Source organism: Melopsittacus undulatus, chromosome 15 (genome assembly GCF_012275295.1).
Source record: "Melopsittacus undulatus isolate bMelUnd1 chromosome 15, bMelUnd1.mat.Z, whole genome shotgun sequence".
In the NCBI taxonomy this organism is placed as follows: domain Eukaryota; kingdom Metazoa; phylum Chordata; class Aves; order Psittaciformes; family Psittaculidae; genus Melopsittacus; species Melopsittacus undulatus.
The window spans coordinates 2,443,377-2,466,799 of NC_047541.1; the positions used below are offsets into that span (position 1 = coordinate 2,443,377).

General features: G+C 45.0%; 1 protein-coding gene across 2 annotated transcripts in view; it reads right to left on the bottom strand.

Annotated features, from left to right (window-relative positions):
• Positions 1-7,838: 7,838 nt before the first annotated feature.
• FLI1 (Fli-1 proto-oncogene, ETS transcription factor) overlaps positions 7,839-23,423 on the bottom strand; it is a 75,652-nt gene continuing 60,067 nt past the window's right edge. For both annotated transcript variants that reach the window (XM_034069584.1, XM_005142751.3), the window contains exons 6-8: positions 12,555-12,617; positions 11,242-11,289; positions 7,839-10,283 (exon numbers count right to left, since the gene is read on the bottom strand). In XM_034069584.1, coding sequence (XP_033925475.1) covers positions 9,754-10,283; positions 11,242-11,289; positions 12,555-12,617 — 641 coding nt within the window. In that variant the 3' untranslated portion in view covers positions 7,839-9,753. The remainder of the gene's footprint in view (positions 10,284-11,241; positions 11,290-12,554; positions 12,618-23,423) is intronic.

A 23,423-nucleotide genomic window follows, 5' to 3' on the forward strand; every position in this document is an offset into this window, starting at 1 on the left:
CACTGCTTCACATCTGGCAGGAAAACAATCCACTGAGAGAGGAAATTCCCAGCTCTAGATGTATCCACACTGCAAACACAGATTCTCTTTTCCTTTGAAGCACAAAGGTCTTGTTAAAACAAAAACACAGCAATGGAGCCTCCCACCAATGGTGCCTTCACATTTAGTTCCAAACCATCCATCTCACCACAGCAAGATGTGCATCCCTACAGGAGACAAGTCCCAATCAGTGGCAGCTAAGTAGTGGTGGTTTTGGGGTACGATTGTTGATATCAAAGTTCCAAATGCAATAAGAAGCTTCAGTAACTTCCTGGTGAACTTCCACTTCCTCACAGCTTTCTCTCCCCCCTCCAACTGATTCCCCTGCTGAGAGTCCAAGTGGCAGACCAAAGGAAGGGGTTTTGGGGGAACCCTTCCCAGTGATGTAATGCAGCTCGTCTGCTTTCAGTGCTGTGGTAACATGGAAATGCCTTTTTAAAGCTGCTGAACTGAGCAGTTTTATAAGGGGAGAATTGAACAGGTCAAATGATGACAAGACAAAGTTATTTTGCTAACAAACATAATGTGAATATGGAAATCAAACTCTGGGAACCAAGAGCCTTCAGGTCTCAGTCCCAGTGTATTATGAACTCCTTCGTTGGTTCAGAACAAATCACTTGAGTACAGATCTCAGATTTGGCATCTGTAACGTTGGACATAAAGTACTTACACTGTACAGAGAACAATGTTATGAACAATTATGTCACTAAAGCACTTTAAAAGCCAATGAAGTGAAGTGAAATGAAGTCTCAAGAGCCCCAGGCTTGTCTGAACCAAAAGGCTACTGTGCTGCTCAGTCCTTCCAGAGCTGCTCTACGTTTCCTTTTAGGCTTCCTGTACAGCTGTCCTGTGAGTGATGTACCTAGAAAGCAGTACTGTGAGGACTCAAGGATTTCAAGTTACACCTCTTACCCCCAGGAGAAGAGATACACCAAGATGCCCTTAATAGAAGGAGAAAGATAATCTGCACTGTACGGAAAAGTAAGTCAATGGGAAATCCATTTAAAAGGTCAAACCCAGGTATGCAGTGAGGAGACCAGGAAGATTCCCATTTCCTTTAAGTAAAGCTGATTTGGGATATTAGTGTTAGGTGGAAAAAACAAATCCTACTCCAGTGCCTGTCTGAGAGGTGGTGTACACCTCCAGAGTTCATAGGGTCCCTAAACAACACACTTCCAGGCACTGCCTTTGGAAAGCCATCTCCAGATCCCAAATCTCCAAGTTCTTCATGACACAGCTTGTTAACCTCTTGTCCTGTGTCACTACAGCACAAGTATATGTCTAGAAATCCTAAGTGCTACCACAACTCAAGTAGAATATGCTTGATCTCACCATAAGGATGGGTACCTGCTGCTCACTCTATTGGGACAGTTGCACCTGCCTCAAATGCTGTTGTGCTACCTCCCACAGGGGAAGGATGACTGTATTATTACACACATTTTGGCATTACAGAGGGGGAACCGGCTATTGCATGAACAGAGAAGATATGAGGGGGACAGATTCAATGCTGACAGGGCCATGGCTGGGAAGATCACACCAGCACCTAACTGGGAATCAGAACAAAGTCCTCTTCCCTCCCATCAGCCTCCTGCCCACTGTCCCTCCAGGAAACGCCTGCCAGCCCTGCAGCAGGCAGCAGATAGAGCTCTGTAGTCAGAGCCCAGCAGCAGCAGAACAATGAGTGGAATTTCCTCTTTCTGTCCAAGGGTTGTTTGTCACCACAGAGATAAAGGCAGGGAGAAGGGGTTATCAGGAGACATGTGGCACACGGTGCCACTCAGGACAGGCTCCATAGGAAGTCTATTTTGGGGGCTGTCACCCCCGCTGCCATTAAAAGAAAGTTCAGTTGAGAGGATGAAAATAAACTTAATCTTGCTGAGCAGAGGTGGCTGGAGGGAACCACAGACCCGATACTGGCAAACAAAGCCATTTGCTACATCCCAAGCCTTAGGGTTCTCATCTCTCTCCCTGTCTGGCCATACTGTCACAGCAGCAATTAGCCCTTTCCTCATGGAATATGAAGGCCAATAGCCTACCCAATACACAGCAAAGGACTGAAGAGAAAGTCCTGTCTCTTCGTCAGAAGACAGACCATGTACTTACTGCTAGATTAAGGCTGTGGAAGTGTCAGCCAAGCAGCTAGGCTTGGGAATAACGTGTCTGCACTAAACTTAATTTATCTTCTCATTTCACAAACAACATGTTTCTTCTCCTGTATTTATTTTAAACATTCATTCAAGCTGTGCATAATATTTCAATCATTTTGAAATGGATTTGCCCTCCTGCTGGCAAATGAGTAAGACACCCTGCTGACTGCTGGAGAAAGGGCCATGGATTAAAGTCACTGCTTTTAGTAAGCTGACATGAGCTAGTTAGCTGCCTCCACACCGCCTTTGGTAGTAACTAGTGAAAGGAGATCCCTAAATCCCCCTCCTCCTACTGACTTGCATTGTTGGAATGTGGCAGACCACTGCTAACTAGCTCCGAGCAACAACTGCCTGGATAACTTCTGCATGTACACACTTCCTTGTAAACTCAGCTACTCACCCATAAACAAGTCAGCAGCATGCAAAGCCCTGACAAGTGCGAGCAGCTGAGGTGTCACATCCTCTTTCTTCTCCCCAGGCAGCAAACTGATGTGGTTAGACTCATGCACATTCAGCTGCGAAGAGCCTTTATTTCCCCTTCCCTTTTACTTTGCCCCCTCCAATTCACCCCCGCCTTGAGCTGTCATGGTCCTGGCTCAATTCCTGTTCCCCACACTAGCAGGGAGAAACAACAGCACAAGGAATATGAGCAGAGCTCCTGCTGCAGCAGGGACAGGGGAAGCTGAGGAGGTTCCTAAACTCTCTGGTCAGTGTGTGCCTACAGCTTCTCACTGCAGCCTGGGGAACCTCCATCACCTGCCCTAAATCACATAGGCAATGTCAGTGAGGAAGGCTAAAGGCCTCCCCTACTTGGCTACTAGAATACACACCATGTCTCCTGAGGCCAAGATGACATTCCTGTGGTGGAAGCATCTGCAGGGGGAACTTGGGACTTGAACAAACTCACTGCTACACAACACACACTACCACAAGCAAGGAGAAGCTGGAAATGAGACAAATCACACTTTGGAACTTGTTTTAACCACACTTAAGCATGGGAAGCACTTAAACCCTTGCTCTCCCGGGTGACCGCATCCCAAGCGAGCTCTGCAGGGACAAAGTCCCCGCATTATTCTGTTAGGACACCCCACTCCCGAGGCGGGTTAGGATGCTCGAGACCACGCAGGGGTGCAATGAGGGGATGCGAGGGATCCCCATAGTGTCTTCTGCCTTGCTGCCGCTAGGTGGCAGCCCTTACCACCGCGTGAGCTGCACCGCTCCGCTCCACGCACGCAGCAACCCCTGGCCGGGTTAACAGGGAGCTATGGCAGCCTTGGAAGCGCAAAGCCAGGATTTATTGGGGCTGTTCCTTGTTTTATTACACAAAGTTTAATGCATTCAGTGACTTGCGTTTGGCATGAGCTCCGCTGGCTGGATATATTTAGCCACTTCATAGAAGCGTTGGGAGACTGGAACTTACTGCAGTGAATTCAGAGGTGATGTGGAAGTGGAGGGTTGGGGGCTGTAAACATCTAAAGCACCCTCAGCAGAGCCTGCAGTTGGGTGGGGAGAGTTAGGAACAGCCAGGCTGGGTCTGGGGAGACCTGTACTTCACATGCAACCCTTCTGTGACTTCAAGCAAGTCATCACTCTCTGCTTTGAGCCTCAGTTTCCCCAGCATTAACAAAAGCAGCCACACAGGGCACATAGGGGAAGCTGAGAGTTCCAGCCCTGTGTTAGTTAGCAACAGTGCCCAAAAGCATCTGCTCAGCTGAAGCTCCCCTTGGATTTGGAAGTGTTCCTGGTACATTACCAAGCCTACAGACACACAAAGGATTCACTGCTGTAGACCCATTCTATCACTTGACAATATCTAGAAGCCAAATCACATCCATACCTTTGTGCTCCTATACCAGGAGCATTGCCAACAACTCCAAAGTCCCCTCATCCCTGCTCCTTCACAACACTGAGAAGAGGGACCACAGCCTTGTGAGGGTCCCACACAGACAGCTGCAGCACACACACCCCCAGCCCTTTAGCCCCTCTGAAAGCTTCATGCCATCCACAGGAACCTCCACCCTAACCCTTCACCTCTCACTTGTTTTAGCTTAACACTATGGTACATCAGCCGTACAGGCCTTAGGGGTGACAGAAAACCTGAGTGAGGGGTTCAGGTTATGGCAGGTACCAACTTCCAACAGCCAGAGCACAACCAGCAGCCATAGCGACACTTAGAAAACCCACCTTGTGCTCCCCAAGGGCTGGAGCTGCTGCTCATCCCCACTCGTGGTGTGATGTGATCACACCAGCCTGTAGCAGAGGAGACTCCTTTGGCTTGCACATTGGGCTTTGCAGCAGCAGGGAAGGTAAAGTAGCTCCAGCATCAGACTTTACAGCTCCAGGAGACAGCAAGTTAACAGAAAGCCAAAGTAAATAACAAGTTTGAAGCAGTTCCTGGAAAGGAAGGAGCAAGCTCTTGCGTTGAAATAGTTGCACATCAAACCTCTAGAGGCACTGGGTCATTCTTCCTCCTTTAGCAATACAACTTGACATAAATAACCTACCTCCATCCTCTTCTGCCTGCTCCTAAGCAAGGTGCAGCCAAACCCTCACTCTAAGAGGGTCTCTCCTACCCCAAAAACCTTCCTGCTTATCTGCTGCAGCTGTTTATACTGATTGAAGGCTCTGTTCAGGTGTAACCAATGACTATCACCATCACACCTGCTTGCACAGTGCCCCATTACACGTGCAGGGATGTCTACCTCCGCAGATGAAACCAATCACAACACACAAGGTAAATTGTGTTGTGTGGAATTCTTTGTGTGGCCTTAGTTGTCTCCTAGTTCTTTTCTAATAGGATGGAAAAGTCTGAGTTTTAGTTGCAACGAGTTCTGCTTTTACAGATGCATGGATGTTATGGTAGGTATCGTGCAGAAGTATACACATAGGCTCTTTGAAGTGAATTTATAAACCCCAGTCCCCTTACAGCTCTAATTAACACCAAATGCAGCAACGCTCAGTTTCATGTGGGAGAACATCCTTTGTTAGGAAGCAGGCTGAAGTCAAACAAACTCACTTCACAGAGGTCATTAAAAATGCTGTCTGCCCAGCAAAGCAGTCAGTAAATAGCTATTCCTGTAATAGTGTAACAAAGCAAAGCTGGCTCCTTTAACCTGGAATTTACAGACCAATGCCTCTTTTCTGCTGGTGGTAGGGGTGAGAAGCAGCAGCTGGGTTCATCTGTAATTAAACATGTATTTAATACAAAGCTTTAGGCGTAGTCATTTGCTCTCATTGTGAATGGTAAGAATAACATGAGATATTACCAGACAAGTCCAGTTTCACATCAAATATTTGCACCAACACAATTTATGGTGAATGTCCCACGTGGTTGACATCCCATTAGGACAGGAGTATGCTTGTTGGGCAGCAGTATGAGAAATGCTTCCACCTTTTTGCTAATGGGAAGGCCCTGGCATGGGGAAATCCCTCTCCTTTTCATTAGATGCATGTTGGATATCTGCAGCTGTCTGGAAATTTACCCTCTGGGTATGACTCTTAGGTGTATAAAAGCTGTTAAGCTGCTAGAGGATGGGTTCTGGCATCCAGGGATTATAGGCAATATCTGTTTATAGGAGATGAAATGTAAAGCTCATTCTAGTTTGGCATATTTAAGCTAGATCCCATTCCCTGTCTGAGCTTGGGAAGGAGAACAGGAATACTGGGTGAATACTCAATCACTAGGAATTAATAGCTAAATTACCACTGATTTCAGTGAGATGTGAGCTTCCTGGTGAGGTTTGAGTTCTGAACTTCAATGCAGAGGTTTTCTGCCATCCCTGTTGACTCCCAGCTCACAACCATGTGATCCCAACCATCTGTTTGGTAACTTCTCTGACTTAAGCCTGAAATATTTGAGTTCCATCTGCCTTCTCCTGGGAAAAGCAAGAAGTAGCATTAGTACCATCAAATTCCTTGTTTGTGTTCTCTCAGCGTGTCCCAGAAACGTGGGTTGTGAGGGGAGATGTCCCCATTATCACCCCTAAAGCTTCAAAGATGACAAAGTCAGGCTGCTATCAGGGTACAGGTGCACTGCTCCAGTCTGTGTGTTATTACTTGTCCTTCACCTGAGGAATGGAATAATAAGATCTTATGAAAGAGCTAAAAGGTGCCTAGGAGGTGCCTCACCAGTCTGAGGCTGTCTGCACATTGGTGTGAGATCTCTTTGCTTCGAGATCTCTTTGCTTCAATATCTCTTTATTCCATGGGAATGCAGCCTGCTGTGTGCAGCAAACTCTATCTAAAGCTCAATATTAACAAATCAGCAAAGATTAATATCACCAAGTACCCTGAAGAGAAGCACTGAAAGGAAACAGAAAGGACCTCTGCTATGGATGCTGCTGATCACCTTCCACCTCAGTCTGGGCTCCTTTGAGGTGTTGCAAGTTGGAAACAGACACTTCTTAAATCACTGGTTGTTTTCTTTATACCAAGGATCCTGCTGGCCAAGCTTTGCCTACAAAGACATCTTTGTACTCTGATAACCTGCAGATTCTGCCTTTTGACTTGTCCGTGCAACCCCACTCTTCTGATGTTCCTATTCCTGGCAACTGGGCAGACACACCACATTCAAATAAACCAGTTGATATCCCTATTGATGATGCATAGCCAGAATGAATCTGGATAGCACTATAGTAAAAACAATAATGATAAGCAAAAAACCACTCGCTCTAATGACTAAATTGAGTGACTATGGCAGAGTACACAAAGGGAACAGCTCTGTGGTGGTTGAACACACTCGCATCACTCTTTTCCAGAGCCCAGGCTTGCTAATCAAGCCAGCAAAAGCTATTGTACTAGAAGCTAAGCAACAAAAGGTTGTGTGTGGAGGAAGGAAATGGTGTGCTTGTGCAGTTGTGTGTTCCTAAGGGTTTATCACATCGGCAGAAAGATCAAGCTATCTCTCAGGACCACCGTGCGTCTGCAAAAATACAGGAAGTGCCTTTGCTTGACCTTTATACACAATCAGAAGATTCCTTGGCAGTGCTTGTTTGTGCAGCCTCTTGCTCCATCTCAGGAATGCTTTGGAGCACTGGCTTTCCCTGGAGTTTGGGGATAGGTAAGAAACATGAGCAGGCAGGCTGGGAATACATTCAGCATTGCACATCTACCTTGCATCAATGGCTTCTCAAGCACTCTAAAGAGCAAAGAGATAGAGATGTCTGTTGGGGCAGTCATGGCTCTTGACAGTGCTGTGATCCCATCACGGGGTCCTGCCACTGTCTTTGTGCAAGATACTTCATCTCCTCGAGCTTTGGCTGCTCTACCACTTTGTGTCTCTCCCTCTCTCCCTCCATGGACAAAAGATGGAGCCTGAGTTTTAGATTTAGACACTTCAAAACCTGAATTCAGTCTGACAAACACCAGCTCCAGATACATGGATTATCTGGACTAAGATGTTGATATTGTTTCATAGTGATAAGGATGGATTGCCACTGCTATGAAGCTGCTTTGCTTTCCTTTTTAGCTCAATTTAATTTAGAGGCAAAGATGATGCTTTATCTGCAGGTGTGAGAGGGGAGGGAGAGAGTGGGACAATATGATGCCTTAGAGAAGAAAACCACCATTTATTTTGTCACATTTTTTTACATCATCCTCCTCATACAACAGTTTCATTGTAACACTTATACAGTTTAAAAAAAACCACCAAGATAGCTTGCAAAATTATATATATTTTAATATCCAAAAAGTACATTGCATATATATAGTAGCAAAAGCCCCATTTCAATGGGTAATTTCTTCATACTTAGATTTTGCGATTATTGCAGTAATGTTACTTATAAACACCCCGAAAGCACTAAGACCTAAACTGATTAGCTCGATCTGATTTTTCCATTCTGTTAAATAATGGCATCAGTGCTTCTGTTTAAAGTTATGAGCAGACTATAACGTTCTGGTTTGAGGCTCCCGTCCTGCAATCAGATGCACATGGACCAGATCTTGCACCCACACAGAGTCCCAGAGGTTATGTCTAGACTAGATATTTGTGATCCTGTTAATTGCTTGCCAGTTAATACAAGTGAGCTAATAGGTTGTACATGGAAGTCTCACCCCCCTGTAGACATCTGTTCTAAAATACAAATGCTTGCGGTTTATTCTTCTCTCTATGGCCGTTTGTGGATCATCAGATTAACATGTGCAAGATTAGAGATGCCTGAGAGGTTTTGAATGTTTAAACTGGAAATGAGAGTTTTTCAAAAGATGTTAGGAGAAATATTGGATGATTTTATCAATGAAGTGGTTAAGATCTTTCCAAAGCTCAAGATTTTGGTGCAAAATCATCCAAAGTACTTAAACAGTTGCTGCTACATGCTTTCAATCAGCTTCAATGCAAACTAAGTGGAGTTAATTTGCAGACAGGCCAATGCAAGAACAAACTCTCATCTAGACAGACCCAGGGATATCTGGAAGGTTTCTGGCTACTCTGGGGGTCCCTATGGATCCAATTGCAGGACCAAGGCTCTCCCCAACAGATACATTACTCCTGTCTTAAGTTTTCTTTTCTTTACTATTTTTTTAGCAAAAAGTACAAAGCTCCAGCCCAAATGTACAGATTGAAAAGATGTACAAATTACATTAAAACAAAAACAAAACCAACCCACAAACAACTGAGCTGATAGTAACAAAAAAACAACAAACCTGCATTTGTGACCGAGGTCAACTCGTTTTATTTACTCTTTTTTCTTTTAAAACTGTGAGATATAGGGAAAAAAATAACTCTGCATAATTTATACAGTAATTTGCCTTCTGATTTGTTGACCCTTTGGATGACGGTCTGACAAACGCACAGCGTTCGCGAATCGGTAGCTTGTAGCGATCCCTAAGGCTCTGGCAGAGCTCAGGGGCCTGCTGTCATTTCTTCTCCTTCACTTTTGCTTTCAAGGAATGTCTGTGCTTGACAATAGGTTACATTTTGTTCTGGTTGCTGCTGTTTCTGGAGTTAATACACAGTCTAATGAAGTTGTACACTCTAGAAAAGTTCCTTCAATGCCCTTTACTTCTTAAAATATACATGTACATATATATATATGAATATATATATATATTTAATTTCCAGTTGGGTGAACATCCTCATCTGCCTTAAAGCTAAGATTCCAGTTGCGGTCCCCTGCAGCCCAATGTCCTCCACTGAATGGTCAAGTGTCCTACCCTCTCCACAGTGAGAAAACCCCCCATGTAGTCATCTTTTCCTACGACCCATACTTGGATCTATGTCTTGCCAAAAGCCTTTGAATCCTGAAAAACTTCTCACATCAAAAAGCTAATAACCACTGCTGGTAATGGCAAACAATCTTCATAGTCAATTCCTACAGAGGACATAAGCATTAAAAACCAAAGAAAATGCAGAGTACTGGCCCAAAGAAGCATCCATCTCTCAGTTCAAGACACAAGAGGCAAGGTTACAAAAGTAAAAGGTTTGGTCCAGGAATAACCAATATCCAGTTTTAATTCTTCCCCAGAAAGGCCACAATATTCCATTAAGGGTCCCCCAAAAAAAACATAGAAATCCCAGAAGTAAAGAAAAGGTCCAACCAGACTGATAAAGGCCACTTGAAGATAAAAGCATCTAGTAATAGCTGCCCAAGTGTGGTGATACATGGGCGTTGGGATGGCGAGGGACATTGGGGTTTGGGTAAATGCTTCCTGCAGGAGAGGTCCAATAAGGTGAGGCTGCTCCAAAGAAACTGGATGATGTGACAGGCATAGAAGAGGGATGTGGGGGTACAAAGTTCACCTTCTGCTGATGGGCATGGTAAGACGGCATATAGGAGAGATCTGATGGATACTTGTACATCGATGATTCAGTGGGATGAGGCTGAAGAGCCTGGGCAATACCATGAAAGTCAAATTTGTAAGCATACCTTTTGCCATGCACTTTGGTCATAATGTTCTTATCATAGTAGTATCGGAGGGCTCGGCTCAGCTTGTCATAATTCATGTTGGGCTTGCTCTTGCGTTCTCCCCAGCGCCGTGCCACTTCATCAGGGTCCGTCATCTTGAACTCCCCATTGGTCCCTTCCCACGTGATACAGCTGGCGTTGGAACTGTCCGACAGCAGCTCCAGAAGGAACTGCCACAGTTGGATCTGCCCGCTCCCTGCGAGAAGCAAGCCAAAAAGGAAAGGAAATGACATTGTGTTTCCTGCTTAAAAGCAAAGACAAAGGCAGGAAACAGAAGGACTATCTCGATCTTTACTGGGAACTGGTCCTCCAAGCTTTAGAAAGCCCTACGTAGGAATGGATAAACGGTTCCCAGCAAACAAGTTAGTCAACCCTTTGTTCTGTTCATGAGTTTGAGGTCAGATTAGATTTCATAATGGTCGCCTTTGGCCTTAAAATCTTGGGGCTATTCATAAACAGGCTTTTTACTGAGCATACTGTTCTGCAAAGTTCTTCACCGAGCAGTTAACACAGTATACTCCAACTCTTTGGTTTCTCGCTGTTTTCCATGGATATTGTTTTGGATACCTACAGTTTTCTTTCCAGTTGGTGATCTGAGTAACATAAGACTATTTCTTCCCCAGGCTAGGTAACTCCTGGTTTTATTTGGTGTGGTTATACTCACAGTAAAGAGACATATGAGGAAGTTTTCTTACCAGCATTCAACACATACAAGTTTCTTTAGTACAGGCAACATTCACTCCAGGTCTCACTCCCTAAAGTCAGTTTTCTATGGATGATATTCTAGGGACAGTTATTAGATGGTGACTTTCAGAGGTGTTTTGTGCCTTCCACTCAGCTAATCCATAGCAGACAGTGAAAAACTAACCTGTACTGCAAATCTGGGAGACCAGCATTGAAGTCCCCCATAAAACTCTCCTCAGAGGATGCTAGTTTTGGGTAAGAACATTCAGGATGGGGATTTTGTCCTGACAAAGATGATGTTGCACCACTTGCCTCACTTTTCTGTAAGAAGGTTTTCAAAAGCACTCATGAGAGCACAGCTACTATGGTCAATGTCTCTCATGGCTACCCCAGTGGTAGAGAACAACAGCTACTCATCCAGTAGTGAACCCGTTTGATTGTGGTGGTCTGAAATGTAAAGGTGAACTCACCTGGATTGGCAAGACGGCTACTAGTGGGCCCCAGGATTTGATAGGGATCTAAAAAAAGAAGACCCAATAAAAGCTATTTTAAAAACTGATTTATCCAAAAGAAAAACCCAGTTCATTATTGCTTATTCTGCAAACCAGTTCAAATGTTCATTTTCTTTCTTTACTCTTACTGTCTGTCCTCCTAGGGCCTGGAACAAAACCTGCTGTTGTTCCTTCTTTCTTTTTTAGCAAACAACCACTAATTATTTATGGAATCCCAATGGCACAGTGTTTCTGGCACCATTTTCAGACTTGCCTGCTTTCGAAGTCTGTAATCTCTTTGGACATACCCTACACTTATGTGTCAGCTAGAAAACATGAAACGTGAAAAAAAGAAGCGTGGGATAGTAGAACAGTGACAAATCAGGAGCAAAGATATTTCTCCTAATAAGAAGAGCTGGACAGCAGATGAGATGTGCAAATTCACTTGTTAGCAGTTGAGCTTGCTTCCCTCTGAAATGAGGGACTGCAACACTCACCCAACTCCCCCTTACTGAAGCAAACAGGGCATTAGACAGATGGGAGTAACACGATTTTGATCACTGGCTCCAACAAGGCTGAGTGTTTCTTGAAAACCCCACAATGCATTTATTAGGAATGAATTCTTTCCCTTATTCAGGGGCCTCCTCAGCCCTAATCTCTACACTTCTCCTTTGCTCCTCTCTGGGTTTGGTGATTTGGATCTATAGCATTTGCTCGTGGATTGAACCGATGCCAAAAGAACCAACCCCCTAAGAAAAAAGAAGGGATAGAAAGCAGCTGTGCAAAGCAGAGAAGGTGGTATTTAGCTTTTCAAAGGCCCCTTGGGAAACCAGCAGGAAACACCACTGCTTGCTGCCCAACAGGGTTCGCTTCTCTTATTTGGTTTTCTTTGACGCAGGGGAAGCCCTGTTGATTCTGTTTGGAGACACTTCCACTGACCATCCCTGTGGCCGAGGTGAGGAGGTAAAGAGCAGACATCCCACTAGTGCAGCATCAACAACTCCATGCCTCTGACTGCTTCCCCACCTATAGCGCAGCACATTGGGGTGCTTCAAAGGAGATGCAGCTCGTGCTGGGTACTGCACGTGACGCAGCTGAAACAAGGATGTTTCTTTTGAATGGGGAAGGACAAGGCAGGAAAATAGGAACAGTTTGGCTGCTGTTGACTCATTATTCCGAGACTTCCCTGTCAGACTCTGCTGCTTGTGCTGTGCTGCTTGACACATGTATTCACCCGGTCTAGTACAAATCTAACTACCTAGCAAAGGCAACAGGACAATATCAACACTTACCTGGCTGAGGCCGCTGCTGTTCTGTTGTCTTATTCACATTTTGTGTCCCTGCAACAGGAGGGCCTGTAAAAACAGAGAAAGATCTTAGATGTACTAAAACTGAGAAGGAGCAATGAACAGAGAACAAGGCAAGTGCAAGATACATTGAATGGGAATAAAAGCAACTGCAGGTGAGGCAAGGAAAATAGTATGTAATCCCTTTAGTGCCTTCAGTCTTTAATTTCAACTGACCTCCCATTGTGTTTATACCCATGTTTTGAACAGTAACTTGGATATTTTAAATGTATAAATTCTGACCTTCTTCCATGTGGGAATATTTTCAATGATTTTTTTGAAATGCAAATTCTTGTTTTAAATAATCCAATTAAAAATTAATTAATCGATTGATTTAATTAGAAGTTTCTACACAAAAACTTTCAGGTTTATCAAATCAAACATCTTCTTGAAAACATCACAGCCAATCCTTTAACATTAATGTCTGTTCCTCCTTTCATATCATTTCTCTCTGGGACAAGCTTTTCGGGTGATGCCTGAGCCTGACACATCTGATCATGGAGTAGAGCCATTGCACTCAGTGGAGTTTAGGGTGCACCTCATCCCATCCAAAAGGAGCCACCCTTTTGCTTATGCCAAGGTGACAGAAGACCATAGGCAGAAAAGGAGGCTGAGATGAACCTATGTCCAGAAAACACATGGCAACTTTAAAACCCAAACCTTGACATGCACAATGAGGAAGCTATTTTAAGGAAAGAGGATAGCGCATCCTCTGTAATGACATTCCTAATGCTCCTCCATGCTGCTGGGACGGGCTGAGCACTGCCTTGTGCCCCAGTTCGCTGGGCTGCAGAGCGCAGCAGGGCTGCGCAGCTCCCTGTGGAAACATCCCAGGCACTTGCACATTCCTCCCGGCGCTGGGAAAGCCGCTGCAGCTTTGAAATTACAGCCCTCTAGTTATTGGCATGAAAAGGAAAACAGAGCCAGGAGTGGGAAGGGGAGGGGAAGAGAGGGAGAGAAAGAAGAGGAGGGAAGAGAGGGGAATGGGGGAACATGGAGCTCATGGAATCTGCCTGGTTTTGTTTTTATTTTACTCTTTTTTTTTCCTGTTTTTTTTCTATTTTGATATTTTTTTTTTACAGAAACCACAAATCCCGCTGCAAATAGATCAGCCTGAAAAACAAACTGCTACAGTTCCAACCCGGGACAAAGACCGTGATGGGACATCTCTGAAGGAGGGGAATGGGCAGCCCCAGCCCTGCTGTCCCCAGAGTGAGCCCTGTCCCTGCTCCCATGGCTGGAAAGGGGCTTGCAGCTGGATATTTATCCCCAGGCTCAGTCCTCAGCAGTTGTTATACATAAGATGCTGTTTGCATTTTCCTTGCTGGAAACGCATCGTGCAAATCCCAACTTCATCTGAGTGCACACAGAGCTTGGGCTGCTGCTGGATCAGACAGCAGGAGAGCAGGGATGAGGTCTGAAGTAACCACTGGCTTTTCCCATGTCCTCTTTGCAGCCAGTCTCTGACTTTCATTTCTCCCCTGGGATGTCCTTCCAAAGTATTACAACTGGAGATGTTAGAGCAATAGTTTGGGAAATACTTGGAAAAAAGCCATAAGAGTTTTGCATTGAGAGAAAGGCAAATGTTCAGAAACTGTCACTGATGAAGATGCTAAAGTACATTTTGGTTAGCTCGGTCGGAAAGAGCTTTGCCATTAGGTAATTCTAATGGAAATGTCACTGACAGGGTGATCCTGTTTAAAAGAAAGGTGGCAATTGATTTTCCAACAGAACAAATCTTTTCAAATTAGGGGAAAAAATCCTTTCCAAAAAGTAGCAGCACTCATGGAAAATACTCTATTTTCTCTGATTCTTTTAGGTCAGATAACTGCTCCAAGTGAATCCACTGCTACAAATGGGCTGGTTGATGCAGATGCATCAGCATGTTTTGAGCAAAAATTTAGGCCATTATCTGGACAGATGATCCTCCTTGTCCTCCAGATGCAGAATCTTTGTCACAGAGGAGGAGCTTGCTTTGCTCACAGAAAGTGTGCAAAATGCATCTCCTGAGGGGGTTTTAGCAGCAAGTGACATTATTACAATCAGTTGTGCTATCAGGCATGCATTGCTATGGCTGCTTGGGTGTTACAGGATCTGGACTGGTTCTCCAGCTGCCCTAAGGTCTCCCCTTCAGGAGCCTTCTCTTGTCCAGGCTGCCCCAGCCCAGCTCTCTCAGCCTGGCTCCAGAGCAGAGCTGCTCCAGCCCTTGGAGCATCTCCGTTGCCTCCTCTGGACACGCTCCAACAGCTCCACTTGCTGCTCATACTGCTGTGGATGCAGCCCAGCACACAGTTAGGATGAGGCTTAACTAAGCATCATTAAACACAATAGTTAGCAATACAGGCACAGCTATTGAATGTGTGCAATCAGCTACCACAAGGTTCCAACTCTTTGTTTCCCTCTCAAAAAACAAAGTTCAACTGCACTGAGCTATTTTGGTTTTGTTTTCACACAAATCTGTGCAATGTGAAAGGACCACAGCAGCCCCCCCAGCTTCCAGGCCCAGGCTCTAAAGCTGAGCATGTCTAAGACAAAATGGAAAAGGCAGAGCCAGGGAACCTATCCAGAGACTCAAATTCCTGCAAAACCAGCATTATTCCCAAGACCTGACACCCAGGGACTCAAAAAGATCCTACAGACCTCCAGCCAGACAGTCAGTGACAGGGTGAGTCTTATCTGTCATTAAACCCACTTGGATTTTACACCAAAACTTGGAAATTCAATTAAGAAGCTTTGGGCTGAGGTCCTCTTCTGGTGTAAAGCAGCAAATACCTTCAGTGGAGTTAAGGATAAATTAATCCCAGCTAAGGATCAGGTCCCCAAGTCTGTTTTAGACTTGAAAGGCCCAGTGGAACAACAGGCGTATGACAAATGTGCGCTCAATACAAAATGGAATTAAAGAGCAGAAAATAAATCATAGATGCTTTCAAGAAATGTCATTCTGCAGCTGTCTGGTTTATGTCCAGAATCTCCCCAGAATGAATGCATCCTCTATTATGAGTAAGGTAAAGAATATTAATAATGCTTTGCACTTTCACAGCACCTTTCAACTAAGGATCTCACAGCTTTGCAAACATTCACACTCACAGCACGCCTGGGAAGAAGGTTAAATATCATGTTATTTATTTACATGCATAAATGCACTTTTCCCAGGCTTTCCATGCCTTTTCCAGATGAAATGGCTTTCCCAGAAAGCAGACTGCATAGCATTGGTCTCTGGACCCCTTCTAATCTTGGTCTATGCTTTCTCACCCCAAATGTCCCTTGGCTCCTACCTCTCCACCCTCCATGCCATTTGGAAGTTCTCATCCTCTGCTGTGCAACTCCCCTTTCAAAGGCTATTGATTCCTCTGCAATTTGATGCAAATCAGAAGCAACACAGTGGTGAAAGAAGGCTGAGAAAAAGCTTAGAACATGGCAAAATTAGCAGGATCAGCAGTGGGCATTAAGAAGGCTCAAGAGATGAACTAAATTATCCAAACCTCTGCAGTTTCTTCTTGTCAAGCTGTCTGATGCAACAACAGAAGGACTTGATGTGGGTTAGAAACCAAGGAGTGAATCCCAGGGATCCCCTGACTGAGACTGTGGGACATGGAGGAGGAGAAGGGCTGCACATTGTACTGTGGGAGTGTGGGAGGCCTGGCACTGCCGTTGGGAAGATAAGGCAGGCTCCGCTGAGACACCAGCTCACCTCTACAGACATCTCACAGCTTGAGAGCTACTTTGCTCCTGTTCCCCATACCTCTGGATCATATTTAGTCTAAACAGACTAACAGGCTCCAGTATTGCTGGGGGCAGATGGACACACACGCACAGACTCACTTCCCTTGGAAACCAAGCTGCAAATCCCCAAGCAGATTTCACAGCACAGAGAAGATGATCCCAGATGCCTAGCAGTCCTTTCAGCCTGAATGCAGTCCAATGAACAAGCCATTGGGGAGTCTGTGTTTAAGATATGATGTATTAGAGAGCAAAGCCTCTCTGATAAGCTTTAGAAAGTTCTTAAAAATTATAAATCTGAGAGCTTGAGGTGGAGGGGAGAAGGGGGGATTTCAGCTGAACAATAGGCTCACAGTCCCCGTGCTTCCTGAGCTGCTCCATAAGTGCTGACAGACCCTTCATCCTGCTCTCTCCATAGGAGCTCTATTAGTTAAACCAGATTCAGTCATTATTTTGTGCTACCAGCCTTGATAAGAAGGAGAACAATGGGCACTGGGCCGGTAATATCCTCATTTGTCAGGTCTTTTTGTTCTAGGATGGATGCAGTGGGGCTGGGTCATTTATGGACTAAACGCTATAGGCACTATAGGGGAATCTCATTTGAAATGCTGCCTTTGCTGGCATAGTGCCCTTAATCACAAGCAAGGCTGGGAAGGAATAGCACAGTGTATTTATCCTATTCATGGCATCACTGGCAGCAGCAGCAGCTCTTTTCCAGCCAGGCACTGTCTGCTTTATGAGCTGCTGGGGCTGCCTGTCAAGGTGCAGAGTGACGGCTCTGAACATTAGCTCCTCTGTCAGCCCCATGGGCAGTGTTACACTGGGTTAACACAATAGCCATGGGACTGCATGTCCATATTGAACAGCATCCTGAAATGTAACTCTACATGTAATACAGGAGCATCCAAACTTTGAGCCCAGCCTCTGCAAATGCTATCCCCATCACATTTCCCTCAGGAGAAGCCCTGACACAGAGCTGAGCATCGCTTGAAACCTCCCAAGAACCTTTCATACCCCATCTTTCTGAAGTCAGCTTTTATAGAGGATGTTTACAAGGGCAGGTAGGGACAGGGAGGCCCTTCCAACCCAAACCATTCTGGGATTCTAGGATGTCTGGAGAAACATGCATGCAGCAAACTCGTGGAGACATCTAGACTCCCTAGCATGGTAGCTGCTAAGCAATAGGAAGAGCCCACCATCTCTGCCTACTGGAGCTGATATCTCCAAGGACATTAGACAGCCAGTGAGTGGAAAGTGGCTTGTCCTAAGTCAGGAGGACAGAGCCAGGAAGGAAATAGAGGTAAGTTTCCCAAGTCTCAGTGACTCGTCTGGCTGCTCACTGACACTGCCTCCATTTCCCTTTACAATGCATTGGCAGCCCCAGATCAAGTCTGTCTTGCCAACCCAGATGATTAATACCAACAGTAATGACTATAGTCATTTAGCCATCATCTACTGGATTCCTTACCACAGCATCTTGGGGTGATTTACAAAACGACAAAGGTTGAATGACCACAGTTCTCCTAACAGAAAAAAAACCCCAAAGCAGAAACACCAAACACCCCATCTTACTTGGGGAGGGAGCACAGGCCCTGTATTTCCAGACAGCACTTGTACTTACAGATTTAAATGAAGCAAATCAGAGTAAGGGAAAGGAAAAGGCTGCCAATCTAAAGTGGTCTATGGGATCCACAGGATTCTCCAAGCAGAACAGTCTGGGTTTTGCCATGAGTCCTTCTGCTTCAGTAGAAAGAAAGGATTCTGGCTTGGTGGCTGGAATTTAAATTAGCCTCTCTAAATGGGGAAAGCAGAACCAGGTGCCCTGGGGGATCTAAACTTGTGATTAATATAAGTGGTCACTTGGGGTCTATTTTGTGGCAACTGCTTTATAGGGGGAAAGAGAAAGAAGGGCATGGGACCTCACCGCTTTCCCTCCCGGATGGAGGTTGTGTGTGGTGGCACTATTCTGGTACCCTGGAAGAGTCCCAGTGCGGGCGCATGGGAACAAAAAACACTCCTGCTGCAAAGCAAACATGTAAGCAAGGTCTGCCAAGCTGCTGAGCCCTCACACTCCCGTCCTTTAACCTCCTGGAGATTGCATTGAAGAGGTGGGGTTGTGTTCAAAGCCAGTTGGAGAGAAGGAACCCAGACTGTGGGTTTCTGGAGGGGTAAGGAAGCCAAAAACACCTCCAGCTCCTCCTCGAAACATTAGACGCATTGTTTTAAATGGTGGCAGCAAACATGAAAGTTGTAGAGTCTGTGAGGTTCTTCCCCAGCCCACTCTGGCTCCAAGTACACGTACTGAATGCTCCATACATACAGAGCAAAACCTTACAGTGTCAGCAGCAAGAGGTTTGCTTTGATGCAGTTTTCCTTAGCACAAAGCTGTGAAGGCTCTGGATGCTATCATCTGCCTGTAGGAGGTTTGACAGGGTGGAACAGGACTAGAAAGCAGAACATGAAGACTCCTCTGGCCTCTTCAAAGATGTGGTTCAGGCAAGTTGGCAACCAACTTTTGGTAACATTTAGCCCTATGGCACACACCCCAGTACAAGTTAACATCTGTATCCTAACTGTGTACACTGCGGCCTCAAGCTCTCAGCCACAGCATCATTTGTTTTGCAGTGAATTACTTTTCAACTTGCTGTTTCTGCTAATTAAAACAGTTACTTTGCACACATGCCACATGTCATGCTGGATGCTGTTTACAGCCAGTATTACTCAGGCTGTTCTCAACTTTGCAGTGCCTTCAAGCACCAAACTCATTAATTTCTGCTTCAAGACCACAACATGACACTGAAGAATCACCAGCACAGGGATCAGATGTGGAATTAAGTAATTCTAGGGCTCTCCACTAAGAAGGAGAAACTAAGTGCAGAATTTCAATGTAACTCCCATTCTACATGATCAGACAATTACATTATTCCAAAATTAACAACAAAACAATATTATCAAACATATCTACACTGTTATTAGACCACTCTACAGATAACCGGCACAGAGACTGAAGTCCAGGCTTGGAACAGCACTGGGTTTTGACCTGAAGTCAACCCAAACCAAGTGTGAAGGGACTGACTGCTGGATTTAACAAGAAACCTGTGGCAGAACATGGGCATGAAGAACAGGTTTCACTTGGGTAATCTCTGAAAGTAGCTGAGAGCCCACTTATACATTGCTGTCCTTAGAGAAACATAGATCAGAGTGATCAAAAGCTTTACATTTAATTCCAATACTAGATCCAGCATTAGACTGAAGTATTGTGGCTGAAGCAACTCTAGAGCCTTGAGCTCTGCTCCCCCCTCAGACAAGAGCTCTGGCCCCTGAAATCTGGAGTCGCTCCCTGTTTGCTTTGAGGCACAGGCGACAGCCCCCAGTTGTGCCAGTGTGGGTAGAAAAACACCCCCAGCTGGAACTTCCTGATCCCTGTCTGCTTTACCCTCTGCAGCACTGACAAAGACATGTTATACAGGACCAGAGGAAGCAATAAGAATGATGTTGTTGTGGCTTTTCTTAATAGCAGCAGCAGAAGTCCCAATGCACAGCGCATGAAGTATGTGTCCTAAGAATCCCTCCCAGAGAAGCAGTCTCTTGCCAGTTAACATACATGTTATGCCAAGTTAGAGACATGAACAGCCACACGCTGTGCAAAAACAGAGACAACTGCATATTATGAAAGGCATGTTTCTGAGCACCCTTCACACACGTATCCATATACACATCCATCCAGAACACAAACAGCACTGGGCATATTTCACCCCCGCAGCATACGGGGAGGTAAAGCCATCCAGTTAACGTGCTGGCACTCCAAAGCAGAAGTATTCCTGCAGCAAAAAGCTAGATGCAGCAATACACGCAAAGAGAAAAGGGAAGGGAAGAGACACATGCGCAGACCTCACGGCTGCATTTTGCACAGCGTTTGCCCATTTAACTCACTAGCAGGAAACAAATTCACTCTTGTCTTCGTAAACCAGGAAAAGCACTTCCAAGAGCTTTTCACAGGAGGGATTGCACCCCAGCAAACACACAACCCCCCCTCCATGTGCAATAACATCGCTTGCAGTGCACCCGAGGCAAAAAAATAACAGCTCTTTTGCTGGGAGAAAAGGAAGGATAATGGTTACTTAGAAAGTGCTCCAGACAAGCTGTCAGGTTGAATTCAGAGAACTGGAGTCTACTCTGGGACAGCGCTGGCTCAGGGTGATCCCTTGTGAGTTGGGTTTCCTGCCTGCTACAGCTTAAAGACAACGATTCTTTGTTCCCAGTTTTTCTGGTGAAAAAACACACGCCTGCCTGCGAAGAGGGTCAGGGAGAAAGCAGACAAAACACCAGCTCTGGAATTCCAAAGGAAAACAATTAGGAAAGAAAGGAAAAAGGGAAAATCCGAGAGCGTTTGCTACTGTCTCTGCTGGAATCATAAATCCCTGGGCTGGCCACACAGGTGAAGCACAAAAAAGCCTCCCCTTTTTGGGCTGCGGAGCTAAAACTGGGCTGTTTCATCGCCAGGCACACAAATATCATTGGGGAATGTGTTAGTGTGTACAGACAGTGCAGAGGGCACAAAGCTGCGACTGCTTTTCCTCTGCCACCACCGAGACCGGAGGGTTTGCAACCTCTGCTGACACACTCGAAAGGACTCATTGGAACTGGTCAGCATTTTTCACACCTGAAAACATGGTCTTTTCAAGAGAAGCATTTTATGCAGGAATTTGAGACTATTTCCCTATGGGAACTGTGCTTACGCAACCACAGTGCCTGTGGTCGCTTTGCCCCTCTCTTTCTCCAGTGCCCCCACATTCTTGAGCCTGTCACTCCAAATTGTCACTGAATTGGACAAGATGATGGGGTTTAAAGAGTTTACACCCATTGAAAGGAAAGAGGAGAGAGATTGTGTTCCTGACGGCAAGAAAAGCAGCTGCACGGCCTCATATTTTGCCTGGTACCAGGGAATCTGTGTAAGAGATCTTAGTAAATGCTCCAACATCAGGAAACTCTTCCTCAGGGGCTCACAAGCACATAACCCACAGGAAACCACGCTGTGTGAGTTGCAGAGCTCCCCGATGTGTTTATCTACTTAAATCTGCCAACAACCAAAGAAAATCTACAAGCAAACACACCTTATACCCAAACATCCTCATTGTTCACACAAACACTTCTATAATGCAAATGTAAACAAGGGATAGCCACAGACTAAATCCTTCGCATTCATTTCCTATATCCATATTCATGTGTTCACATACAAATTTCCTCCCTCTTTGAAAATGATGGTAGCAGATCCGTTTTTCCTGTGTGCTACTAGAATTTAGGTTGGATTTATGAGACTTTGGGTTAGCGCTGGTTTACCACTCTTCTCAGCCTTAGGCTGAGCCTGGCATATGGAGGACAGTGCTGGAGGAGTTACGCAGACCCCAACATACTTAAAAGTAACTATGGACTTTAGAAATGCCTTGGATTGAGGCCAGAATGCTCACAACCATGCGGGACACAGCACTTTGGCCTCCTAAATGGTGTTGTATGTGAATATACTTTCCATTTCCCTATGGAAACCTACTTAAATGACACCATTCTAAAGGCGAGCAATTTAAGATCCCCATGGACTTGGGCAGATCATGTGGGCTCAGACTCTTCTCACATGTCTCCAGTACCTACAGTAGGTCAGTCATTGCTCCAAACGGTGATGGAAAATGAAACCGACCATCCAGGCAGTGGAGTACTGGGAGCGGGACACAAATCTTTCCATTCAGCAACGAGAGAGACCTTGTTTCATTGCCCAGAAAATGGTTCCCCAGCCAAAAAACCCTGATGATTTTCATTAGAGCAATTTATTCCTCAGAGGCAGCTGAAGACAATTTGTACCAATGACGCTAAATACCATACTTTTGAGTGTTTATGAGGCTGAGAAGCAGAGAAGCTCAGGCAGCAAGAGTCCTTTGAACACCACCAGGTTTCTACCTATCTGATCCTTCGTGCACCAGCTGTGTAAGTTTACAGTATCTGTTTCTGCTATGAAAGCAGTTTTTCGCCACGTAGGTTCCTTTTTACAGTATGCGGATGGAATATGTGGTCTAAAGCCTTGTGGAAGTGTATGCAAAGAGCATGCCTGGAATTTGCACAAGCAGGTTATTTGCATTAGCTGTGTGATCTTAGAGAACGTGCAAAAAGAATTACTGGAGGAGTGAAGAAAACACCATTTTTGCCCTATCTCTGCCATCTATTGTACTATTCCATCACCTCCTCCTGCTGCTTTGGAATCCTCAGGGGAAGGTGGATAGAAACAAGTTATTTCTCCAGTTTCATTCCCAGGTATAGGAAGAAGAAATGTTTACAGTTGATTCAAGATGCATTAATATTAAGGAAAATGTTTTCTCTTTTGAGAAGTTAGGAAGACAGAAAATACTTCTTAAAACCAAAATTCATTATTTTCAAGCTGAAATTCCTTTTCCAAAAGAATATCATCATTGTGAATGGAGCCCATTAAAAAGCCCTAAAAGGAAGCAAGAAAAATCTTGTTGCTTAACAGACTAGACAAAGGCTGAGGAATTCTAAGACCAGTTTTATGTCCATCACGAGCTCCTTCTGTGATATTGGACAAGACACTTCACTCTGTTCCCCCAATTCCTTATCTGTCAGCCTGTCATGTTCACATGTCTCTTATCCTGTCATCTTATCTCACCAATAAGATTTGGAGCACGAATAGGTTGCGGGAGGTTGAAGTGGGTTGGTTTCTCTAGAGCATGAGTGAACGCAGAGGACATTTGTGCATTGTAGGAACAACTGGAAAAGGAATAGATGGGATTCCAATGTTTCTATGCTAGTCCTTAATTTTTATTCGACTGTCCCCTGGGTGTGTTTTGTCCTTTATTGACACATGATGAAAGTACCATGTAAAGTTAAAAACGCCTGGCTGACAGAAATCAAATGCAAACTGCTGTCAGCTGCAGTAAGGAAACACACTTGAGGGTAGTAAAAATGGAGGGGGAGGAACATTTTTCTTTCTCCCTGAGTGTCTCTAGGCCCAACTTGCAAAGATAATGGGTACAGGAAATCCAGAGGAGTGCAATTTTACACAGAGCATTTCTCTTTAATAACAGAAATCAC